The sequence below is a fragment of the Brienomyrus brachyistius genome, chromosome 14, assembly GCF_023856365.1.
Source record: "Brienomyrus brachyistius isolate T26 chromosome 14, BBRACH_0.4, whole genome shotgun sequence".
Taxonomy (NCBI): Eukaryota; Metazoa; Chordata; class Actinopteri; order Osteoglossiformes; family Mormyridae; genus Brienomyrus; species Brienomyrus brachyistius.
In genome coordinates, this window is record NC_064546.1 from 14,734,872 (window position 1) to 14,760,857 (window position 25,986).

Genomic DNA, 25,986 nt, shown 5'->3' on the forward strand with positions numbered 1-25,986 from the left:
TCTCAGCCTGTGCCAGCACCAAACTGAAGGTCATCCCACTAATGCTCGGCACTAGCTGGAGGTGTGAATGAGCATCAAGGTTCTAACCCAACAGTATAATGAGCTTTTTACACTAGACCGTGAATGTGAGGTTCTACTCAGAACCCAGAACACGAGGCATCATCTAAAGGTTCTATGCCAGGCAGAATTTGTAAGTTCTGCACCAGGTTGCATCTATAAGCTCCGTCCTGGGCATCACCAGGAGGTTCTACGCAGGAAGTTCTAGATGTGACAGAATTCCGAGGTTCTACAGCAGGCACCATCCAGATAGCATCTGGTGGCTCTACTCCAGGTATCATGTAGACGCTCTGAAGTAAACGACAAATGGAAGGTTCTACATGGCATCATAGGTCTTGCACCAGCAGATAAGGCTCATGTTTTCTATTAAGGAGGTTCAGGAGAGCATTTTTGTGTCAGCTATCCCCCTTGGCCTGATTTGTGAGCAGGCCCGTATTATGGCAGTCCAGTGAAATCATTCAAACCTCCTCCTTTGTTATATATAACAAGGACATTATTCAATCAACAGAACTGCTTTACTCGACAGGCAATTGGCCAGCCAGCCTTGACTCATTATTTCTCATATAGGAAAGTTCTGGTAGCTTCAGTGCACCTTTCAAAGAAGTAATGGCAATAGAAAGTTTAGGGGAGGGGCTTCGGTTTGCCTGTCTGGTCAAGGGTAGGCCGAGTATTAATTATTGATTTAAATGTCAAAACATTTACAGTGGAATATACCTGAAAGACCCATACAGAAATGGCAGGGGGGGAAAGCATGTGTTCAAGACAGTGAATTGTATGCAGTGATTTTTTTCCCCCAGCAGATTCTGACTCCTAACGAGCCATAGAGTTAACTTAATAACCCCACCCCCAGTGTCTCTGGCCTGGGGGAGGGCAGGGTGATTAATATCTGCCTACCTTGTTACCTAATTCATTATGGAATAGCAGTTAATTTGATCTGATATTATTTTAATAAAATTTTGTAATATATTAGATTGTTTCAGGCTATCAAAATAATTTTCTAATTATTACGGTTACTCAACCAAAGCGTTTCTTTTTTTTTCTCTCTGCAAGCTGCACTTGGTCTGACTTGGAATACATTAGTGGGTACAACTCCATCCTAGCTGTAGGAGTGAAATATATATATATATATGCATGATTACACCACAAATATCATTACTGTTAAAGTGTAGCCTGCAGAAGCTTGCGAGAGGCCTACAGGCTTATGTGTGATTGGGTCTCCATGACCCCGTAAACCCTTTGATCACATTTTTGTAAAAATATATATCATATTTCTTTTATGCTAATAACTGAGACTCTGATTTCATTAATTAGTGGCACGGCTGAGCGATGTGGCCCCTCCAGTGGCATCAGACCATCTGCGCAGGCGTGTGAATCCACCGTGTTCTCAAGAAGACTTCAACTGCAGCTTTGAATGGGATCTACGGGAGACCGTGCAGACTGCGCAGACCGTGCAGACTGCGCAGACTGTGCAGACCACGCATACCGTGCAGACCGCGCAGACCGTGCAGACCGCGCTGACTGAGAGGTTCTCTTGACTGACAGGTGCCTATATTTAATGCCCATTGTCTCCATCAGGAATGGCTGATGTCACGATCAAAATGGGTTCTACAGTTATCACATGTGGCATGATAAAGTGTGTGATTTTACCAGTGTCTCACCCAGATCAGTACTAGGAAATTGGTAGCATTGGTGCATTCAAATACAACACAGAACATAATAAAAGTAATAAATTGGTTTAAATAGTGCAAATCAGTACAGATTAGAGTCAGTAAGTTGGTATTTACAAAATGTGCATTGTGTATAAGTGCTCAGTTAGATGTTTATTTTAAATTCTGCTTACATGATGTATTAAAATGAGAAATATGGCAGGACGTTGAAAGCACAACCTGGGAAACCCCAGTGGTGGATTGTGGTGTTTTCGCTGCTTCCGGATTACAGCACAGTCAGACTATGCATTACGCAGCATGACTGTGTGTAATCAAGTGGATAAAGAAACTTAGAGAACACAAGTAGCTCTGGGAAATTCAGAAATTGCTTAAAAAAAAATATATATATATATATATATATATATATATATATATATATATATATTCCGGATCAATGATGTTACTTGGAATTTGTTGTGTAAATGATGCCTCAGGTTGGTGTCTGTGGTCACTTGCTTAGTGCGGTCCTGCATTTGTGATGGACAATTACAACTCAGCTACGGAGTTTAGAAATAATATCAGGTCCAAAATAAACTCTTCCCTAATGAGAGGCAGACAGACACGTCTCGCTTCCATTGTGTTTTAAAAGCCCACTGAGAGTGCTTGGCTTCGGCCTAGTCCTGCGCTCTTCTCACAAGCTACACAGTTTTGTCACTTTAGCTGGTGCTGTTGGACCCGGACCAGCAGAGCAGGGTATGACTGAAGGCCAATTAACACCCTCTGCTTTCTGCTGCACCGTGGGGTTCCAAATGGAAGCCAGGCAGCAGGCAGGCTGGGCCAAGACGCCCCCGTACCCGGCTCAGAGGTCCGACAAAGAGAAGGGTAAGGAGGGGGGGGCAGGTCAGGAGAGACCTGGGAAGGACCGACGGGTATGAGGCTTATCAGGAAAGAGCTCAGGAGAAACGGGTGTAGAGGGAGACGTTCAGGAGTGACGTTAAATGAGTATCGAGCTTGTCTGCACACAGCACAAAGGCTCACCCCGACGCGATGACGGTTCTCCTGAGAGCAGATATCTTTAAATAACTGTAAATCTGTAATCAGCCCCCACACACTTAATTAAATTCTACTCTAATAGCAGAACTATTTTCCTGAAGTGATCGTCTTTCTGAGGACAAGTTGGGAAGCTGATCCGACTCGTCCTGTCGATCTGGAACCCGTGCCAAAACGGCCGGGAGTCGGCGCTAGGTGTTGCCGTTTCTGGACACCCTGCGTGCTGAGTGCTGATTGGTGGAATTCCACCCTCAGGCTTCACCGGGATGTGTTCCAAAATATACCGCCGTGTTTGTATGTGTGTGTGTGTGTATGAGTGTGTGTGTGTGAATCTGCAGGCTGTTAAATCACTGTCTGTCAAGGCATCAGTGGCCTACTTATGATCTTTTCACCTTTGTTACTCTTGTTGGTAAAAATGTTGTCTTGATTAATTTTACCAGGTTTTCATTTTTATTGCAGTGCAGACATGTCATCTTATGATTCAAAGTACGGGGTCTACTTCTGGACTGTCTTCCCTGCACCTTCTCTGTAAGCATGCCATCTGCACCGCGCTCTCCCGTGTGACTTGACATTTAATTAAGATGTCAAGAATATTTTGGTCATCATTTGAAGTTTCCCAGGGCTGTTTGCCCACAAGACAGAAATGTTCCCATAAGTTATAACTGGCCCTACCCTTACCAGCCAGTTCCAAAAGAACTGCCTGAAATCCTGAAATCTGCACTATAAACTCGCCTGTTTCTCCTGGACAATGCAGATAGATCTTTGTTGGTTTCGTCATGACATGCTTTTGAAAAAAGGCTGGTTTGGCTTGAGCAGCATTAAAGCTTTGATATCATAATGAAGCGTTTTTAGGACTCTGCTGTGGGACAGGAGCTCACAGACCTGACACTTGCATGGGTGTGTATGCCCCAGGCTGTCTGTTTGGAGAGGAGGTTCTAGGCAACTGAGCAGGAGGTTGTTATATGTGAATGAGTGGAAGAATAGGGAGGGACCCCCCCCCCACCCGATTCCCCCCCGCCATCGCTCTTGGCGGGTAACTGCGGGAAGCTCCGCTTTGCCAGGGGTAGCTCTAGGAGCCTGTTTCATTTGAGGTCACAGTCTTTCATCACCCTAAAAAAAAGCGTGATAAGAACATGGGGACTGATACTGGCTGAAGGGAGATCTTCCTCCTACCTGGTGGTTCTCCTTTGTTATGTTCTTCAGTTTGTGTGAAGCTGCTCTATAAACAAAACGAGTAGCACTGCCATTTACGGCCGCGGGCCCCCTCTGCCCCAGAAAGGCAGCTCAACGTCACCCCCCTCCCCCTCTGTACTGGCTTCGGACTGATCTTCTACTGGTTCATATCTGTCAATCTGGCTTGGATTAACTTTTAATTACGGCACGGCTGTCCTTACACTGACTTTAATTACACACCAAATAGCCTAACAGAAGAATAATTAAAGAACAGTAAAATGTAAACCACATCTAGGAATCGTTGTCATCAAGAATTTGAACTTTTATTACCTACTGATAGAGAACACACAGGCTGGGCGTGAGCGGAAAGAGGCTGGAACACGGGCTGGGCATGACCAGAGAGACGGGGACACGGGCTGGGCGTGACCAGAGAGACGGGGACGCGGGCTGGGCGTGACCAGAGAGACGGGGACGCGGGCTGGGCGTGACCAGAGAGACGGGGACGCGGGCTGGGCGTGACCAGAGAGACGGGGACGCGGGCTGGGCGTGACCAGAGAGACGGGGACGCGGGCTGGGCGTGACCAGAGAGACGGGGCTGGGCGTGACCAGAGAGACGGGGCTGGGCGTGACCAGAGAGACGGGGCTGGGCGTGACCAGAGAGACGGGGCTGGGCGTGACCAGAGAGACGGGGACGCGGGCTGGGCGTGACCAGAGAGACGGGGCTGGGCGTGACCAGAGAGACGGGGCTGGGCGTGACCAGAGAGACGGGGCTGGGCGTGACCAGAGAGACGGGGCTGGGCGTGACCAGAGAGACGGGGACGCGGGCTGGGCGTGACCAGAGAGACGGGGCTGGGCGTGACCAGAGAGACGGGGCTGGGCGTGACCAGAGAGACGGGGACGCGGGCTGGGCGTGACCAGAGAGACGGGGCTGGGCGTGACCAGAGAGACGGGGCTGGGCGTGACCAGAGAGACGGGGCTGGGCGTGACCAGAGAGACGGGGCTGGGCGTGACCAGAGAGACGGGGACGCGGGCTGGGCGTGACCAGAGAGACGGGGACGCGGGCTGGGCGTGACCAGAGAGACGGGGACACGGGCTGGGCGTGACCAGAGAGACGGGGCTGGGCGTGACCAGAGAGACGGGGCTGGGCGTGACCAGAGAGACGGGGCTGGGCGTGACCAGAGAGACGGGGCTGGGCGTGACCAGAGAGACGGGGACACGGGCTGGGCGTGACCAGAGAGACGGGGACACGGGCTGGGCGTGACCAGAGAGACGGGGACGCGGGCTGGGCGTGACCAGAGAGACGGGGCCGCGGGCTGGGCGTGACCAGAGAGACGGGGCTGGGCGTGACCAGAGAGACGGGGCTGGGCGTGACCAGAGAGACGGGGCTGGGCGTGACCAGAGAGACAGGGACGCGGGCTGGGCTGGGCGTGACCAGAGAGACGGGGACGCGGGCTGGGTGTGACCAGAGAGACGGGGCTGGGCGTGACCAGAGAGACGGGGCTGGGCGTGACCAGAGAGACGGGGACGCGGGCTGGGCGTGACCAGAGAGACGGGGCTGGGCGTGACCAGAGAGACAGGGACGCGGGCTGGGCGTGACCAGAGAGACAGGGACGCGGGCTGGGCGTGACCAGAGAGACGGGGCTGGGCGTGACCAGAGAGACGGGGCTGGGCGTGACCAGAGAGACGGGGCTGGGCGTGACCAGAGAGACAGGGACGCGGGCTGGGCGTGACCAGAGAGACAGGGACGCGGGCTGGGCGTGACCAGAGAGACAGGGACGCGGGCTGGGCGTGACCAGAGAGACGGGGCTGGGCGTGACCAGAGAGACGGGGCTGGGCGTGACCAGAGAGACGGGGACGCGGGCTGGGCGTGACCAGAGAGACCGCGATACAGGTTGACCATGACCAGAGTCGACCGACATACAGGCTGATCATGACCAGAGAGACCGGGACACTGGCTGAATCTAATTAGGTAAACTGGGAAACTAGCTGGGATTAACTGGAACACAGGCTGGCTATAACCAGAAGGACTGGGACATGCACCATAAGGGAAGATAATATAGTTTTGTACTATTTTTAAAAAATCATGGCAGGGGTCAGTACAGTAACTTAATATTTATTTTTGAATCATGTTCAGTCAATATAATTAGTTTCTTGGAACAACCTGGGGAAGGCCTTTGTGGTTATGAGCCAACTCAGGGGTGCCGTTAGCTCCTGTTGGTGTCCATCTGTTGTGGCACGTTGCTTTTGTTGTCCTTGTAGACTTTTCTTGTAGCAACGTCTCTAATTTTGGTGTGAATGAAAGGCATGTGATCAGCTTAATGTCCAGGTTGGCATCATAGGTCTCCTCAGCCACACCCATACAGCACGGTCTCCTGTGTTAGATGGCACTGTCGTGCCCCTTCAGAATGCCCACCTTAACCTGATCCCTGTTCTATCTGTAGTCTGTAGGTCCTGTAATCTTTTGATCGCCGCAACATTTTATGCAGCCATATTGCAAAGCTGACACATTTACGGTGCGATTTTGGCTTTAATTGGTTAATTGTGATATAAATTAATGTAAATCTCTAAAGAAAGCTAAGAATGTTCCACATTATGGTGTGGCGACAGAACATGACTGAAAATCAATTATGCAGACCTTTATCATCTCTGTACTGGACAGTGCTGATGAGAAGAACTGCAGAGGTTTCTGGGTAACGTGTGGTTGCATCCTCTACCTCAGATACAGATACAGGCGCTCTGAACATCATCACATTTTTGGCCTGAAGAAGGTTCAAATGCAAGGTGATTGGTGACATTTTCGTGAGAACAGCAGATTCCCAAGTCCCTAACCCCCATTTCCTGTACCATCCTCTGGCATTCCCTCTAACTGCCCCCCAGTTTGGCTTATTTCCATCTAGCCTTTGCATTTCTAACAGGTTTTATGCAGTCAAATGTTCATGGAGTCCCCCCCCCCCCCACCCCAAAAAAAAAAAAAAAAACACCTAAAATGCAGTGTTCTTAGATATTCTCTATTATGGGGACTAAAGAGGTGCTCTTCCTCATTCCAGTTAGAAAAAAGTGAAGCTAGATGGCTAAACACGTAGGACTTCGGTCATCTTAATGGAAAACTCTTAATAGAAAAGCGACAACTCTTTCAGATAATACCGATCCTTGGAAACAAATACCCTCTGCAGGACAAACATGTACCTTGAATTACCCGCATTCCTGCAGGCACTGAGCAAATCTTAAGGCCTCGTTTATGCATTTTTATTATAGTAGTGTTGGGTATTATCGGCGAGGCAGAGAGACACGTTTTCCTTAACCGTCTGCATATCCATCATACTCCACCGTGCGTGAATGAGCAGTGTGTCAGAATAGCGTCGTCCTGTACGGGGTGTCGCTGGCCCAGCATCACCTAGAAGCCTGTTAAGTCTTCGCTTGTAATAACACCCCAGGGGGTCGGCAGGTCAAGCTCGGCGGCCTGCTTTTTGCCTGCCCTTCCCTGCAGTTAGCAGTCGGCACCCAGCGGAAGTCCCGCTTCTTGACGCAATCAAGGAAGGGAAAAAAAACAACACATTTATGGTCCCTCATCAAATGCAAGGTTGAGGGCAACAAGGGGAGAAATAAACAGATTTGAAAAAGCAATCAACATCTCCCAAAAGCTCGGAAGCTGATTTGCATCTGATTCCGAGATCATGTTTTATTTATCAGTAATCACAACCAATCAGGGGAGAAATTAATCAATGAAGGCGCTAGCAGGAGCGCTATCCGGCCATCTGGGGGTCGCCCCCCCCCCCCCCCCCCAACCACACCAAGTCCTTCCTCTCCGCCGGGCTCGTCGTGGCTCTGTGTTTAGGTGACTGATTTCTCTCTCTGAGCTCTAAGGAACTCCATATGGCCAGGATCAAAGGTGTTACTGGGTGCATGGGTTAGCTTTATCGCCAGCCGCTGCTGTTAATTAGAAAACAAGATCAGAGGCAGTATTAAAATCCAATTAAAGTGATATGAACAGATTGCCAAGTGATGTTCGCTAATGTATAATTGAGCACCATGCAAATTTCAGTGGCTGCCTTTTGTTTTTTGTGTCTCTCCTTCTATCTCTCCAGCGCAGAACGAGCAGTGGAGCAGAAGATAAACAAGTTAATGCCATGAGACGGGGCTGTGCTTTCATCAAGCGGCATGTGCGTGCGGTGACCCCACGGTCTTGTGCACAAATCTGATTGGCTGTCTCCTGGTCACCTGGATGTCATGGTAGCACCTGAGGTCAGGAAGGGGAGGTGACTGAAGCCCTAAACAGGCCAGTATGGGCCTGCACCTCCAGGAGTCCTTTGTCTTTAGGAAGGACAGATGTCACAGACGGAGTAGAATTGATCATTGTTGTGGGCGTGTCTTGGTCCATGTGGTCATCTCTTTGTGCATCCTGATCTATACAATCACCCCTATCTATGTCCGGGTTCTTGCGCTCACCCTTTTTCAATGTCCTTAACCACACGGTCACCACTATCCACATGCTGGTCCACGCGGTCACCACTATCCACATGCTGGTCCACGCGGTCACCACTATCCACATGCTGGTCCACGCGGTCACCACTTAGCACATGCTGGTCCACGCGGTCACCACTATCCACATGCTGGTCCACGCGGTCATCACTATCCACATGCTGGTCCACGCGGTCACCACTATCCACATGCTGGTCCACGCGGTCATCACTATCCACATGCTGGTCCACGCGGTCACCACTATCCACATGCTGGTCCACGCGGTCACCACTATCCACATGCTGGTCCACGCGGTCACCACTATCCACATGCTGGTCCACGCGGTCACCACTAACCACATGCTGGTCCACGCGGTCACCACTATCCACATGCTGGTCCACGCGGTCACCACTATCCACATGCTGGTCCACGCGGTCACCACTATCCACATGCTGGTCCACGCGGTCACCACTATCCACATGCTGGTCCACGCGGTCACCACTATCCACATGCTGGTCCACGCGGTCACCACTATCCACATGCTGGTCCACGCGGTCACCACTATCCACATGCTGGTCCACGCGGTCACCACTATCCACATGCTGGTCCACGCGGTCACCACTAAGCACATGCTGGTCCACGCGGTCACCACTATCCACATGCTGGTCCACGCGGTCACCACTATTCACATGCTGGTCCACGCGGTCACCACTATTCACATGCTGGTCCACGCGGTCACCACTATTCACATGCTGGTCCACGCGGTCACCACTATTCACATGCTGGTCCACACGATCACCACTAAGCACATGCTGGTCCACGCGGTCACCACTATTCACATGCTGGTCCACGCGGTCACCACTAAGCACATGCTGGTCCACGCGGTCACCACTATTCACATGCTGGTCCACGCGATCACCACTAAGCACATGCTGGTCCACGCGGTCACCACTATCCACATGCTGGTCCACGCGGTCACCACTAAGCACATGCTGGTCCACGCGGTCACCACTATTCACATGCTGGTCCACGCGATCACCACTAAGCACATGCTGGTCCACGCGGTCACCACTATTCACATGCTGGTCCACAAGATCACCACTATCCACATGCTGGTCCACACGGTCACCACTATTCACATGCTGGTCCACGCGATCACCACTAAGCACATGCTGGTCCATGCGGTCACCACTATTCACATGCTGGTCCACACGATCACCACTATCCACATGCTGGTCCACGCGGTCACCACTATCCACATGCTGGTCCACGCGGTCACCACTAAGCACATGCTGGTCCACACGATCACCACTATCCACATGCTGGTCCACGCGGTCACCACTATTCACATGCTGGTCCACACGATCACCACTATCCACATGCTGGTCCAAGCGGTCACTGCTATTTGCATCCTTCTCCATGTGGTTCCTGTTGTCCATGTGCTGGTCCATGTGATCGCTGTTATCCACACCCTGCTCATCACCACTCTGCATCCTAGTACACAGTCTGCATTCTACATGTGACCATGTTCCATTGTATGGCAAAACATCCCTGTACAGTTCAATTGACAGTAGAGCTTCTTCTGAAGAATATTATATTATTTTTAAAAAATAATAATTTAGTGGCTGTTCTGCTAAAGGCCGTCTTAGGGATATTGCATTTCATTCGAATGAATCAAAACCAGTGTATACATAATTCCCTGCGGCAGATGAACAGTGTTTGATTTGTGGTTGAGCAATTTTCCCCAGTGCCTTCAGTCTCAAGGTGGGATGGCATGTGTTCTGCTTGTCCTCAGTCCCTGCAGCTCTTCCTGACTGACAGTCTGGAGTGAAAAGTATTTCCTCTCGTTAGCTGGGTCCTTTGCTGCTGCGTGAATAGCGCAGCGATGGAACATCTAACAGAAGCGATGGCGTTGTATACAGCTTGAGTAACACAGGCAGCCCTGGCATGTGAGAAGAGCTTCCAGCTGGTGGCCTTTGTCTGCCCCCCTCCCCAGTTCTCCCCTGAAAACCCCCTACCCCCCCCCCCCCCCCCCCACATGACGGCTCATCGTCAAGCGACATAATGACATGCTAATGTGATTGTCAGGAAATAAAACTTAAGTATCGGAAATTGCACCAATGCTCAGTCGTAAAATTGCTGGAAAAAAGCTGGGAGATACGCTAGTCTTTATGAAAAGCAATAAGAATGTGAGTAAATTGTGATAAAAGGAATGCTAAGTATGTTAAGAGCATGGTAAAGTGAGCGACAGGAGATGGGGAAGTAAGGTCTTGATTGCAGAATTTGGATCTGTGATGTTGAGCTTGTTTCACAACTGGAAGAAAACAGCCAAGAGACATGGTGTGGAGTCTGCAGGCACAGATGCAGTAAACCGATATCAGTCATCACACGGACATTCATGCCGTTCGGAATAGAAGACTGTCCTTCGCCTTGTAGTTCGACAGACTTTGAAGGAATGACAACTGTTGGTTTGGTGATGCCGTCTCTAATCATACTGTATGGTTTAAAGGCAAAGCACTGCATTTTGGTAATATGTAGATGCATTTCTCAATATCACTAGATTAGAGGGATACAGGAGTTATGTGTTCCAGCTTGCAGTTGGTGTACAGCAGACGTATCCAGGTCTTGTTCATGCTGCTACGCATACTAAAGTCGTGTGTATGATTTCTAATGACAGCGGCAGGAAGAGGGTTAAGTCAGATGCAGTCTTCACTTCTGGCTGAAAGCTGTAGTGCCACCCACCTTCTCACTTTTCGCATATGTTTATTGTGCAAAATACATGTAGTGTAACTGAGGCCCCACCCACCTGCTCTCTTTTCTGGAGTGTCACTGTGTATGTACGAGTGGTGTAGCTGAGGCTCAGCCCACCTTCTCTCTGTACGTGTGTGTTTATTGTGCATTTATATGTGGTATAGTTGAGGCCCAGCCCACCTTCTTCCTCTTCTAATGTATCTCTGTGCATGTACACGTGTTGTAACTGAGGTCTCGCCTACCTTCTGTCTTTTCTAGTGTCAATATTTATGTGCATGTGGTATAGCTGAGACCCAGCCCACGTTCTCTCTGTTTGTATGTGGGTTTATTGTGCATGTACGTGTGGTGTAGCTGAGACCCAGCCCACGTTCTCTCTGTTTGTATGTGGGTTTATTGTGCATGTACGTGTGGTGTAGCTGAGACCCAGCCCACGTTCTCTCCGTTTGTATGTGGGTTTATTGTGCATGTACGTGTGGTGTAGCTGAGACCCAGCCCACGTTCTCTCCGTTTGTATGTGGGTTTATTGTGCATGTACGTGTGGTGTAGCTGAGACCCAGCCCACGTTCTCTCCGTTTGTATGTGGGTTTATTGTGCATGTACGTGTGGTGTAGCTGAGACCCAGCCCACGTTCTCTCCGTTTGTATGTGGGTTTATTGTGCATGTACGTGTGGTGTAGCTGAGACCCAGCCCACGTTCTCTCCGTTTGTATGTGGGTTTATTGTGCATGTACGTGTGGTGTAGCTGAGACCCAGCCCACGTTCTCTCCGTTTGTATGTGGGTTTATTGTGCATGTACGTGTGGTGTAGCTGAGACCCAGCCCACGTTCTCTCCGTTTGTATGTGGGTTTATTGTGCATGTACGTGTGGTGTAGCTGAGACCCAGCCCACGTTCTCTCTGTTTGTATGTGGGTTTATTGTGCATGTACGTGTGGTGTAGCTGAGACCCAGCCCACGTTCTCTCTTTTTTGGTGCGTCACCGTCTAAGGTCTAGTGGTGTAGCTGAGGCTGCAGCCATCTTCTCTCTTTTCTGTTGTGTCACTGTATGTATACTGGTGGTGCAGTTGAGGTCCCACCCACCTTATCTGTTTTCTGGGATGTCACTGTGCATGTACATGTGGTGTAGCTGAGCTACCGCCCGCCACCTCTCTATTCTGGTGTGTCACTCTGCACATATATGTGTTGCATGTGCATGCATACTTGACACATACTCCTACATCACATTTCTACAAAGATTCTTACTGAAATTTATTCAAATGTATTGGGTAGTAATAAATTATAAAAACATAAACCGAGCAAATTAATGGAAATACTCATCATTTAACTGCAAGGAGCCACCACAAGAAATTCCCTATATTTATGTTGCTATTTAATAATTGTTTTTAATAACAGGATACAGGGTTGTTCCCACAACGGCTGTCCCTGCAGGAATAAACAACTTGTGCCTGATTTTACACTTAAAAAAAAATATTTCAAAATCTGTTAATATTTGTGTTATCCGCCTCAGCAGCAGTTATTTTGCATTTATTTGTGTTTATATATCAGAACTGCTGCAGCCTCTGTAATTGTGCATATATTAAACATACTGTGTGTCCTGGCTGATTTGGTCCTGCCTGTGTCTGACAGACCACACAGTCTCTGGAATATCCCCTGCTGTAGCCCAGCACAATACATTCACCCATGTTTCAGTAATGGCTCATGATGTGTGGCTCCCACTTACCTGGTCCGAGGCCCTGGAAGCACAGTGGTGCGAGGCACCTTTCTAAAGGTCATGTTGAATTACATGACCTACATGTATTTGGGCATGCGGGAGGGCACTCAAGTGGGCAGGGCGCCATGCCAAAACGCGATAGTTCCCTGAGATTTTTGGTGCATGTCCTTTTCCTTTACTGAGCTCCAGTAGGTAAATATCTTTAACACGCCGACAATCTGTAAAATGTCTGTTTTAATAAGCAGCAGGCATGGTGTCTTTGAGATGTGAATAAAGACCTTAGTCAGGCCGGTGGATGCTGCTGCTGCAGGGGGCACCCAGGAAACAGCTAATTGGCCCAGATATTGTGCAGTGAAATATTCATCATGCAATGAAAAAATATGACTTTGGGATGTTACATGCTAGAAATGATTTATCTCGGTCTTAAGTCGGTAACATGGCAGGACTGCATGCACTGCACCAGCTTCCAAACCCAGTGGCTCCAGTGAAATGTATGTAGTAGCTGAAAAGGACTGAAAATGGGGCAGCCCGTGGCTCGCTATATTAAGCCTATATTGCTGTGAACAGAAGGTTGCTGGTTCCAGCCCACCTTCAGCTAAAATAGTCACGTGTCTAAGAGCCCTTTAGCAAGGTCCTTGACCCTCAGCTTCGCTAAGCTTGCTCTCTCTTACGTATGCATCTTGGAAAGCAAGGTGGGTTAGGTGCAATGAGCCTTTTCCCACAGGGATCAATAAAGTGTCATTGTTATTAAAAATAACATGGAAGGAAATGTCTGTAGTAGTGGCTTTTATTTTCCACCTGGTCCTGGTTGCGTGATCCAGGCATCCGCTGTCTGGATGAGTCCAATAAATGCCTTGTGTCACATTTCCACGATGTCAGAATTCAGCAGTATATTTAAATGTCAAATATTATTTATATTTTCTCTAGTACCAACTATTTCCTACAGTAATGAACTGCATAAATGCCATATTTCAGCTGCGACTTCACACGTTGCATATTTCTTAACCTTAATCTGCTGCATGTTTCTGGAGGAGGGAGGGGCTATAGAGTCTCTCACTAATCTGTCAGCCATAAGAACTCTCTCCTGCCAGAAGCCCTTGGGGACAAAATGGCTGATGAACTCCCACCTTCTTCCGACTTATTGCTTAAGCGAGCATGAAGCCCGCGGTGACAGTGTGGCTGACGTCCTGGGTGGCTCGGGATATACGCTGACATGATCTGCTCAGACCCCCCCCCCCCCCAAGCCTCCCAGCATGCAGCCTCTGGCAGACTTGCCCCTCCCAGCTCCTGTGTCACATCACAGCTGTAGTGGCCCTCCGATGGCCAGGCAGGCATCTTCAGTCGTTCAGCGAAAAGAAACAGTGTCTGGCTACAACAAACTGCATTTCCCCTGAAGCTCCGCTGTTCATGCATTACATGCAATTCATGTAAGGCAGTGTTTCCCAACCCAGTCCTCAGGGATCCACAGTCGGTCCATGTTTTTGCTCCCTGCCAGACAGTCCATGTTTTTGCTCCCGATAGTCAAAACTCAACTATCTGTGGGTCCCCGAGGACCGGATTGGGAAACGCTGATGTAAATTGTGAATGTTGTGTAATGCTGCAGGTCGGTCTGGACGAGCCTCCCTCTGCTGGTCCTTACTTCATCTTATTTGTGTAGTTGTGGTACTGTACCTGGCTCACTTGAATTCTCACCACCCCAGCAGTAGGGATGTGAGAGCTAGCGGCAGGAGCTCAGGTGTGAGGTACTTTGAGTTTGCATCCATGTTCCCCGTGTTGCCCTCCACCATGGGGAATGTTATATCAGAGCATCAAAAGATGCTGTCACCTAACACATGAACATTACAGGCCTTGGTTAAAGACTTTTTGTCAAAAGTATGAATTCTGCTATGGAACCATCTGTGCCTTTGTTCTTCGATTTTACCATGTAAATGCGGTGGCAAAACTAACTCAGCTCCAGGTTCTTTGAAGTGTGGAGCACTAGCTTGGCAAAGCACTGGGGGGCGCTGTGCCGTGTCAATTAGTTCCTGTCTTGCACCTCACCCCCTCGTTCAAGCCGTGGCAGAAGATACAAAGACAGCAGCAATGGGATTTGAATAATTTTGCATCTTAGATAAATAACAAAAGGTAAACTGTTGAAGCAGAAACTCCAGCAGACCGGCTGCTCTGTGTGGAAGCTTACAGAATGCCTCACTTGAGGCGGGCATAATCTCACATGGAAAGGAAGGCTGAACACACACAGGGGATTATGCCTCATGGCCAAAGTGGCTTCTCTCTCTTTTTACTTCCCTCTGTCAGCTTGCTGCGCTGGAATCGTTCAGGCAAAGTGGCTCTGCGTTTGATGTATAATTAGCTGGACCTCATTCTCACCTTGGCTCTTAAAGAGCAGGTCCTGTCAGCACCCCATTCCTCAGGCCCCTGACACTAACCCACAGCCCAACCCCCATCTCCTTCTCGTTTAAGGATGTCACTTTTAAACAGAATAAATGACTCAATTAAACGGGAAGGAGAATCTGCTCTGCATACAGTGCTAAACAAGGTAAGATGGAACTAGTGCGGGTGGCCTAAGCTGTGGACTTCAAGCCCCCCTTGACCTTAGTGTCCTCTTATCTTATACCTCTGTGCTCCCTCTGTCCGCGCTGCCCATCCCATCTTCCTCCTCCGCCGTACTCCCTCTGTCCGCGCTGCCCATCCCATCTTTCTCCTCCGCCATACTCCCTCTGTCCGGGCTGCCCATCCCGTCTTCCTCCTCCGCCATACTCCCTCTGTCCGCGCTGCCCATCCCGTCTTCCTCCTCCGCCGTACTCCCTCTGTCCGCGCTGCCCATCCCGTCTTCCTCCTCCGCCATACTCCCTCTGTCCGCGCTGCCCATCCCATCCTCCTCCGCCATACTCCCTCTGTCCACGTTGCCCATCCTATCTTCCTCCTCCTCTGTACTCCCTTCTCTTCATACTGTCAATCTCCTCTTACTCCTCCTCTGTACTCCCTTCTCTTAGAATTGCAATTCAGTGATCAGTGGTCATCGTCGACACACCACAGCACACAGTGCTCGAAAATGAAATGTGTCCTCTGCATTTAACTCATATGTGACAATGTGACATAGCAGGGGGCAGCTAATTCAGCGCCCAGGGAGCAGTGCTTGGGGGCGGTACCTTGCTCAGGTTAACTCAGTGGTGTCTTGCTGGTCAGGGATTCAAACCAGCAATTTTTCAATTACAAGTGCACTTCCCTAACCATTAAGACACCACTGTCCACGCCGCCATGTTGTCCATCTCCTCTATAACTCCCTGGCCAATGATGGCTGGTTTTTACTCAGCTTCGGCATTCATTTGGAAGCATTACTGAAGCTTTTCTGTATCCACATCTGCTAATTAAAATATACACCCTTGGATACGCCAAGTAGAACTGGGACTGGCCACTCAGCCATAAATTTTCATCAGTCCTGGTTCGTCCCCTACACGTCATAATGGTATGTGTTAGTACTTAAAAGGAGATCATATAAAATGAGTGTTCCCTTGTCCCTCAATTGATATATTGTTTAATGTTCTCGTGGGTATGTATTTACCCCCTTCATCTGACATGAGGCACTTTGTCCAATTGAATGTAATGTTAGATTTGAATAGAGCACGTTCTGTTCCCCTTGCCCAAACTCCACCATGCTGCTGAAATTAATGACTAAAGAAAAAAAGCCTTTGTTGCCTGTGCTACCTATTCAGCTCCAGTCATCTTACCCCTGGTACAATAGTAGAACCCAGCCTTCTCTTGTACAACTCCTAGTTAAAGGCCGATCCATTAAGCATTAACCTGTCACTCGCAAACAAAGGGTACGGAAGCCATTAGGAAACGTGCTTGAAAATCACGTCTCCCTTGACCTGATGATAAAAGGTGAAAGCATTTTTCCCCTCCTTTCCCTTGTGTGAATTGGACAGCTGAGATGGACAGACAGCCAAAGCAATATAGTATGCACTTTCTGGACCTCGGGGTGGTGGGTGTGGGTTAGGGCGAGGGGCTGAAAGCAAAGGAGGGCTGATGGAGTCGTCTTAATGACAAAGGAGGATTTGCTCGCCTCAGTTCTGCACATATTCATTTATTCATTTAGAAACTTAATACAAGGCAGCGGGCTAGGAATCACACGGCACACGTTGTGCTCACCTCTTGCTGAGATTCTTTTAATTAAAAAGAGGATGGGGAATTTCATCCCTCCTGAAAGCGTAGAGAGAGATCTGTAGTGCTTTATTTCAGCATTTGGTATACAGGTTTTTAAAAGGTGCCTTCTCATTAATGCCAAGCTCGTGATATCAGTAAGAAGCACTGCACTAAACAGAAGAGGTCTAAGCAAAAATGAATTGTATGCTTTTGGGCATAATATATCCCAGTCTTGGAATGTGTCATGTGACATATCGGAGCGTTTTTCCAAAAAGCTTCACACTCTGTGCTCCAGACGTCCAAGCTTTAGCGATGTTTATATCTGGTGACTGGGGGGGCGGCACGGATTCTTAAAACCACTCTTAAATCGATTTAGCAGTGCATCGGGGTGACATCATTTAGGAATATCGGGAGACCGTCCACAGGGTGCACCTGGCGCTGTAAAATGATGTCATATTCCTTGGCCACACAGAGCAACCATCAGAACTAAAGGAAATGACCGGATGGCTGCTCATCACTGGAGTGCAGAGGTGTCAATTCAGTTCCGTGGACCTTTTTTGAAGCTGGACTTTTGTAGTGTTTAGTGACCGTCCGGTTAAGTGCACACCTACCCCTGTCAGTCAGTTTCTATTTGCAACCACTTTGCTGATGCCGTTTGTACTTGTTTGACTTATGCTGTCATAATTTCTGAGAGTTTCCCTTGATGTATCAAATGATTTTACAGCGATGGTGCAAGTGGGACGCCAACTCTTTGACCTCTTTAGAACGCCTTGGGACCTCATTGTGCTTTGAAAACTACCATGTGCTCATTGGCAGACCTCCTTTATAGCTGATGCATGCTGCTAATTTGTCTAAGGTGATGTAGTCAAAGCTCCCTTTTCACATGAATTCTGTCCAGCCGCATCAGGTTTCCCATATTTATTAGTATGAATGTGTGTATTTTCTTAATGAACTTGGACTTTGCGTCTCCTGTCCCTTGGAGCAGCAGGCTCTTGTCATCCAGCCGGCTCTCTCGGGGTGTGTCAGGTGTTTCAGGTGAGTCTTTCCTGTCTTTGGTCTTTCCGTAGAGCTCAGACCAGGCAGTTGTATGTTTATGTTTCAGGATAACCCCAAGGTACCTCCCTCCAAGGATAAAAAGCACTGCTGAAGGTTCATTGATTCTGCTCTTGCTATTATGTGAGCTCTGCTAATTTTCCTCTACTGACGTTTCTTCTCCAGAGGCACATCAGATGTCCCAGAGACTGCCTGTGCAGGAATACATGCATCTCTGTGTGGAGGGGTATAAATATGTCATACCCTCAGCTCAATAACTTATGTAAGTTTGTCCTTTTTTTCCCTTGCTTTACCCTTTCTGTTGTCTGTGGTGCTTTGTACCCAGACACACCCCGATATATGCAGCCATAAAACTTACACAGGGCTCACCTTCTGCTATGCCAGGGCTCTTCAAATCTGGACGTCGATTCCAAAGCTAGGTCTTGTTTTCAGTTCTCTCAGGTAGTTAGTTTAGTAATTACTGATTCTGATTGGTCGGAGGTTTCGCACCTGGCTCACAGGTGCTCGGACCTCAAGGACCGTGATTTGAATAATAGGAACCTATGCCATAGATAGTAGGGTTTCCAGTATGCTGGTCATACTGTGACTCCTCCCAGTCCTATATGTCATAGATAATGGGGTTCCTGATATAATGGTCGTACTGTGACTCCTCCCAGTCCTATATGTCATAGATAATGGGGTTCCTGATATAATGGTCGTACTGTGACTCCTCCCAGTCCTATATGTCATAGATAACGGGGTTCCTGATATGATGGTCGCACTGTGACTCCTCCTAGTCCTATATGTCATAGGTAACGGGGTTCCTGATATGATGGTCGTACTGTGACTCCTCCCAGTCCTATATGTCATAGGTAACGGGGTTCCTGATATGATGGTCGTACTGTGAGTCCTCCCAGTCTTATATGTCATAGGTAACGGGGTTCCTGATATGATGGTCGTACTGTGACTCCTCCCAGTCCTATATGTCATAGATAACGGGGTTCCTGATATGATGGTCACACAGTGACTCCTCCCAGTCCTATATGTCATAGATAACGGGGTTCCTGATATGATGGTCGTACTGTGACTCCTCCCAGTCCTATATGTCATAGATAATGGGGTTCCTGATATGATGGTCACACAGTGACTCCTCCCAGTCCTTCATGTCGTTGTGCCCAATAATGCATATATGCAGGTTCCACCTCAGCATCATGCTTTACTTCAACTGGTCCCCAGTATGTTTATTGTAAGTAAAGGTATTTCTTTCGATGAATGTTGCTACCTTATAAAACATCAGAATGGTCTTGAGCTGGTGGGACCTCTAAGTTTCCAGACTTACACTGCGGAATGTCAGCAAATACAAAAACAAACAGCTGTATGTCAAATGTTCATTTCTTTTTTTTGACCTTCAGTTTAAAAAGGGGCTTTGAAGCAACTTGGCAGTAAAGTCACTTCTGTGAGGGAGAAAAGGGCAGCGCTTGTCTGTGCGTCCCTCTGAATGCCACCGTTTCCCCAGGATTGACAAAATAATATGCACCCATCGCTTTGGCTGAGGCAAAAAACTGTACAAAGGACGTGAAGCACATTGAGTTTCCTCCCTCTTTTTAATCAGTAAAGGAAGAATGACAAGTCCAATCATAACAAAACATCAGCAGTTAAATGGGCTTTAGCAATCACTGTCAGGTTTGCTCCATTAGGGATCTATCCCATCGTGGACATCAATCAGTTTTTTGTGTGTGTATTTGGGGGGTGGAGGTGGGGGGTTTATTTATTTATTTACTTACTTATTTATTTATATGTCTGTTTTAGAGCATCGGAATTGCTCTGCACCCTGAGTGACACGAGTGGTTTTTGAAAATGGATGGATGGATGGAATTGCTTGGCAATAGAGTGATTTACGTTTCCAACTGCTTCTTTGTGAGGATTAATAATTTAACTTTAATTACTCTGTGTGCTGCTAAGCTTTCCATGTTCTTGTCTGTACCATGCGCACTGCGCAATGCATCATGGGAAGTGTGATAAAGCGGGACTCGGATCCAGTGGCCTTGCTGGCAGCCTGATGTGGTTCTGCAGTGAGGTACCTCGGCATTTTATCACGGGCCGTTCCACTAACTGGTTTCTTGTACTTCTGTTTCCTATATCATTTGAGCTCCAAACTCCACCATATCTAACCAAGTTAGTCACACAGTGTTGCTTTGCTGCGCTAATGTCGGATGTATAAATTAAAATATCAGAGTGCAGTCCCCACACATGTTAAACTCTACTTCATCTGTGGGTTACAGGTACACTCTGTGTGAATGAGAAATGCTTTTGATGAGGTATGGGACCACACTCTCCATTTTGGCTTAAGCTGTCCACAGTGATCTGTCATTAGATTCACAGCCAAGTGAAACAATGAAAAAGGTACAATGGATAAGACACATTACTATCTAATTAGACAATTAACACTTCAGTCTGTGCTCATGAAAACAAAATTAAGCCGTTAACTCTAGTTCAAAATCACCCAAGAAATATCTGAGGCGTTCAACAATATATGACATGGGAGATACGTCGGCCGATCAGTCACTGTTACCTGAACAATGGGATTGTCGGTAGCTTTTAAAATGACATGAAAGACAGGATCACAGATACGCATGTTTGCTCCCAATAATCTAAATCTACGGGATCCATTTAGACGGCTATCCACTTCTCCCGGTGATGGTGGTTTACTGGATTACCAAGTCCTCTCCAAGTTATCTTCTTAAGAGCAAAGCGTTTATTGCTGCTAAATTAAAAAATCAATAAACGAAGGATTTGGTGTGGACAGTTCAGAACAGCTGTGAAAGGACACACAGCGAGGATGCAGAAGGGCTGTCAAAGGAGCAGGATATCTCACAGTGTCCACTGATATCTGTGCCGCCGAGGCTGTTAATGGTTATGGTTATTTACGCTGATTTACACTGATATCACTGATACTGTTCTCATTAACTGCTGTAACTGATTATGCTGTCGTCAGCCATGTTGTTTGATCTGTTAAGACAGCAATAAAGCTACCTAGGTAGATATTTTGCCGCGGCTGTTCTAGATGCCGTGATGTCTGACAGCTGTGTTTTGATGGCTTCTCTCTTCTGTCTTTGTGTCCTGAACCATCACCATCTAGTGTGTCAGGGTTCTCGCGAAGTCCGACACTGGGTCTGCTCTTCAGCCGGTTACAATGTGGACCTTTTGCTGTATCTGTCCACCCCATTTAACGGCTCACACAATGCTGATCCTCGACGCGACAGACGCTTTTCAGTTTGTCGCCGTGGAGGGATTTAATAACCAATGATGTTCAGCACTGTACTATAGGCTGTTTTCAGTAGGTTTCGTTTCAATTGAGTTTTGTGGTTTTAGGTGGAACCATCTGCATGCCTGGCATTGACATCAAGACCAAGCTAAATGAAAATGGCACAATGCATGATCATGGTACATCGAGGTGAAACTGTCAAAGAGTTGTGGCTGTGTGGTGAGTTTATTACTAACTGAGATGAAACATGAAAGCTAACCTCGTGGGAGAAAGGTAGACTGGTCTGTGACTGTGTGCCGTGCCTTCACGCTGCCCTGCAGTCACTGCCGCTGCAGTGAAACACTGGGTATCACGCTTGTGGTAATTAAATTAGTCCTCACTTGATGAGGGAAGATTCTAGTGGCAAGTTACATTTTCACATACCCGTTGTTTTATACATCATTATCATCCATATCAAATATGAAAGCTAAACATTTCATAAGGACGAGCTCATGTCCACTTTCACCCCGTTTTGCCATGGCTGCAAAGGTGGCTTCTCTCTGAAGGCTGCCATCATCAGCCTATTAATCACCCTAATTATCACAAGAAGATCTCTCACTAGGTACCGCAGCCGCTGGGACGTGGGGACCGTAATAGACGGGGCCAACGATGCGAGCCGCGTGTGTTCATGAAGATGAACGGCATGCCTCACTGAAGCACCCTACCAGCCTCTGACCCTCCAAGGCCAGGGCACAAACCAAGAGCTTGATGGCTCTGCATGGACCAGCTCCTGCCCTGCAGAACACATGACAGAGTTTACTGTAACCCTCTAGCACCTGCAATGGAGTCTCAGTTTACTGTAACCCCCTAGCGCCCGTGTTCGAGTCAGTTTACTGTAACCCCCTAGCACTTGTGATCGAGTCACAGTCTACTGTAACTCCTCGGCACGCATGATGGAGTTGCCGTTTACTGTATTGCCTCAGAACACGACAGAGTCACAGATTTACTGTAACCCCTCATCATATATCACAGAGTCACAGTTCACTGTAACCCCTCAGCACACATGACAGAATCACCGTTCACTTGAATTCCTTACAGCGTATACGCACAGCACAGTTTCCTAAAACCACTCAGAACACATAATGCAGTCACAGCTTACTGTAATCGCTCACAGCACACGCACATTTCTCCTTAAAAGGAGGTTTGCACACTTTCCAGTGAAAAACACCCTGTGAATTGTTGGTTAAGCACCACAATGCTCGTAGGGGTGAAAGTGTGTGTTAAATGATGACAGTTCTGCCCGGTCTTGTTCCATCGGAATGTGGCCGTGTTATAGCCAAGGAGGAGCTCCGGCGTTTGCATGAGTCGCATGTACAAATGCCACAGTGTGCTTGCAAGTGGCCCGCCTTCTAAGCTGCCTGCGTGGGAATATCACAGCAACCGTTGAGTCTGATTGGGGCTAAGATTTGCAAAAGGTCAACTTATCTCTCAGCCACATATGCAGGCAATGGCTGAGAAAAGTAATCATAATTCATTCGCTCCGTCAATGAAAGCAGAAGATTTAATCTTTGAATAAAATACATACATATGTGTCTGTCAGATGGTGCGTGCAGTGTGTTATTTATCAGAGCAATCAGGAGATGGAGCTGCAGTCCTGCCAGCCACACGCTGACTAACCTGTCGACCCCCGAGCATTGAGGGAAGGAAGGTTGGGGCCAGAGTAACCCCCCCCCCCCAACCCCCGCCTGCCAATGTGCGCATGCCACACAAGGAAGGATAAGGGCTCACTTGCTCATGGGGTGAAGAGGAGGAGAATGAAGAGGGCGACCCAGGCTCAGGGGCTGGAAGACAATATCGAATGTGCTGCCAGGGAGAGGGTGCTCTGAGCGCCAGACGTGGGGTCTCAGGTGAAGGAGGTGCTTTGTTAGAACGGACCACTGCAGCTTGTCTCGGCCCGTCTTAACAGCACACTGAGCAGCTCACAGCGCTGCAGGCTTCTGCGTCTCTCTCTAATCACAAACAGGGAGCGGTGGACCTTCTCAGCCTGCCCTGCTTTAACGCCGCGTCACAGTTAGAAAGCGCTGAGTCATTCCGCGAGGGGCTTCTGAGCTTTACCACCATCTTACCTTAATGTTTCCTCAACCTGATCCCCAGTCGGCCGATACCTCAGGCCTTTCCATAGGTTATGTCTCTCATTGCATAAGTGGTCTCGATCCTTTTTTACAGTGAGAGCTACGTTTGCAAAGAAAATACTCTGGCGAGCTACTGAATCTTGGGGGAGGGACTAGAGACCACTGCTCTAGCTCTTCCACCAGTACAGGTAAAGTCTCTCCCAGAAGTGCATTCTATCTGGTCCAGTCCTGCCTCCGCTCCCCATCCTAAATATATTCCTGGTATTTTCTCTGGGGTCTTTCTCCAGCTGCCCCCCCTCCCCACCCCTCCCCACCCCTCACCCAAGCCTCACTCCATGACACCCCTGACCCCTGCCATTCTAATAAACCTCATCCTGAGACGTACATCTAAGGCAGTGCTTCCTAATCCGGTACTCTTGGACCCACAGACAGTCCACGTTTTTGCTCCCTCCCAGTTTCCGGGAGGGAGCAAAAATGTGCATTGTCTAGCAGGGAAGTCAGAGGGAGCGAAAACATAGACTGACTGTGGGTCCCGGAGGACTAGATTGGGAAACACTGATCTGAAGTGAAGTGCCTGCTAGCTTAAGCAGTGCAGTAAAGCAAAATGCTGTAGACAGAGACGAGAGTAAATGGAGGTTCTGAGATCCCCTGATAACCTGAAACAGTAAAGGGCAGCGACCCCAGGTCCCTGCTCAAATTCCTAAAGCCATCTCATCATTTTTAGCATGTTGATTACCTCATCGCCTAGAGCTGACGTGAGCTTTGCATTCTGCAGTACAGGAGGGTGAGACAGTAAAGTGTGCGTGGAGGTCCCAGGAGGAATGAGAAAGTTTGCTTCAGTCACTTCAGTCCATGATTTTTGTTATTATTAGACAGTTTGTTTCAGGAGCACCTGATTGGTCTTATTCCTAATGTAAGCCAATAGCCTTACTGTACGTCTCCGACAGAGCCTGCTGTCATTTTATTACCTACCAGAAGTTACATTTTCATTTACTATGAAAAATTTGAAACGCCGGCCGTCAAGCTACTGTGATTTGCAGGCCCCAGGTCTAGCGAGGCAGTACAGTCATTACCAGCTAACATGGTCTGCTCCCCACACAAAGAGAGAAGCTTTCCTGTGAAATCCATGGTGTAACCCTCATGGATACTGGCTCATTACACTGTAAATTAGAGTCTAATTAAACCATGTTTATCGTCTTAGGGCTTTGGCGACGGGAAAGAGACATATGGGCATATGGACTGTGATTTCGCTCGGCTGTATCCGTCCTTGGGTAGGTGTGGCCTCCTCGTTGCTTTCGATGATCTCGATACCGCTTGTAAATTTGCTTTTCCTGAAGGATGAAATGGTGAGTTTCGGCAGAGTCAGGCTCAGAACCTAGTGCTACGTGTCTATTAAGTGTGTTACTCTAAACACTGACCCTGCAGCCGTTGAGGCTGGGCTTTACTCCTGGTGAGGTGATGCAAATATACAGAATAATTCAAGACAGCATGCAGGCAGATGGAGGGAGCTATTGGTGTTCTGATGGTCACAAACTGAGCTATGATGGTGGCACAATGGAATCCAGTCCATAGACATGAAGTTTGACAATTGCCAAGAGAACCATAATGGTGACTCTATGGAATCCAGTCTACAGACATGGGGTATGACCAGTGGCAGATCCAGGCAGGGGCAATGTAGGCAATTAGCGAGGGCTGCATCTTCTCACGGGGCACTTTGCAAACCTACCTGTCTCCGATCAACAACTTTGTAGACGTGGGGTCTAAAGTTAGCAAAGAGAGCAGTACCCACAGAGGGCAGCGCTGTCTATCTGTCACTCTGATGTCTGCGGGAGGAAGTGTGTGTGTGAAACGGAGAGAAAGTGGTTATCGCAGCTGCGCGTGTGTCCGCATGAGAGGAAGAATGATGAAATGCAATGAAAAAGAAATGTGACTGACATTCATCGTGGAATCTGAGCTGAGTAGATTGGCCTGACTGGATTAAAAGCAGGGAAATTAACAGAAAATCATGCCTTGTGTGTGTATTGGGGCCATCTGCTGCTCACTGTGCATCCGTGAACGTGTGCAAGTAAGGGTGGACGGCCCTGGACCCACCACGGCCTGGGGCCCCGTGGCCCTCCACTTGGATTTGTGTGGCATCCTGAGATTGATTCTTCTTTAATGCTGGTGTGTGTGAGAATTTGTCTGTTTCACTGTTTGTGTGTCTCTAGGTCTTTTAGCACCGCGATCCAGCCAGCTGGCACTTAGTATGTCCTTATACAACCCAGATTTCATACTGTCTGCTCGGGTTACAAAGAGATACGTCCGCAGCGAGGAGCGGCCAGCCCACCTCTCCGCCAGGTCCCTCAAGCCCTCTGTCCCAATAGCATTTATCCAAGGACTCTGATTTCTAAAGCGGCCTTGTTGTTTCATGCTGAAATCATATCAACAATTAAGTGGCCATATTAAACCAAATCAGGGCCGGCACGAGGCCTAGTGTCCCTCACACACTCACGCACGCACTCACGCACACATGCACATACATACACGTGTACACACACTCCATGGGCAGTACTATCCCCTGCACTTTGTGCTGAATAGGTGCTTTGCTGACACG

At 48.4% G+C, this 25,986-nt stretch overlaps 2 protein-coding genes across 2 annotated transcripts in view; one reads left to right on the top strand and one right to left on the bottom strand.

Annotated features, from left to right (window-relative positions):
* Window positions 1–25,986, top strand: part of LOC125706962 (SRA stem-loop interacting RNA binding protein) — a 170,518-nt gene that overhangs the window by 26,406 nt on the left and 118,126 nt on the right. The window lies entirely within an intron of this gene.
* Window positions 8,369–9,877, bottom strand: LOC125707225 (protein starmaker). Its single transcript, XM_048974209.1, has one exon. It carries the CDS (start codon window positions 9,875–9,877, stop codon window positions 8,369–8,371), a length of 1,509 nt encoding a protein of 502 aa, XP_048830166.1.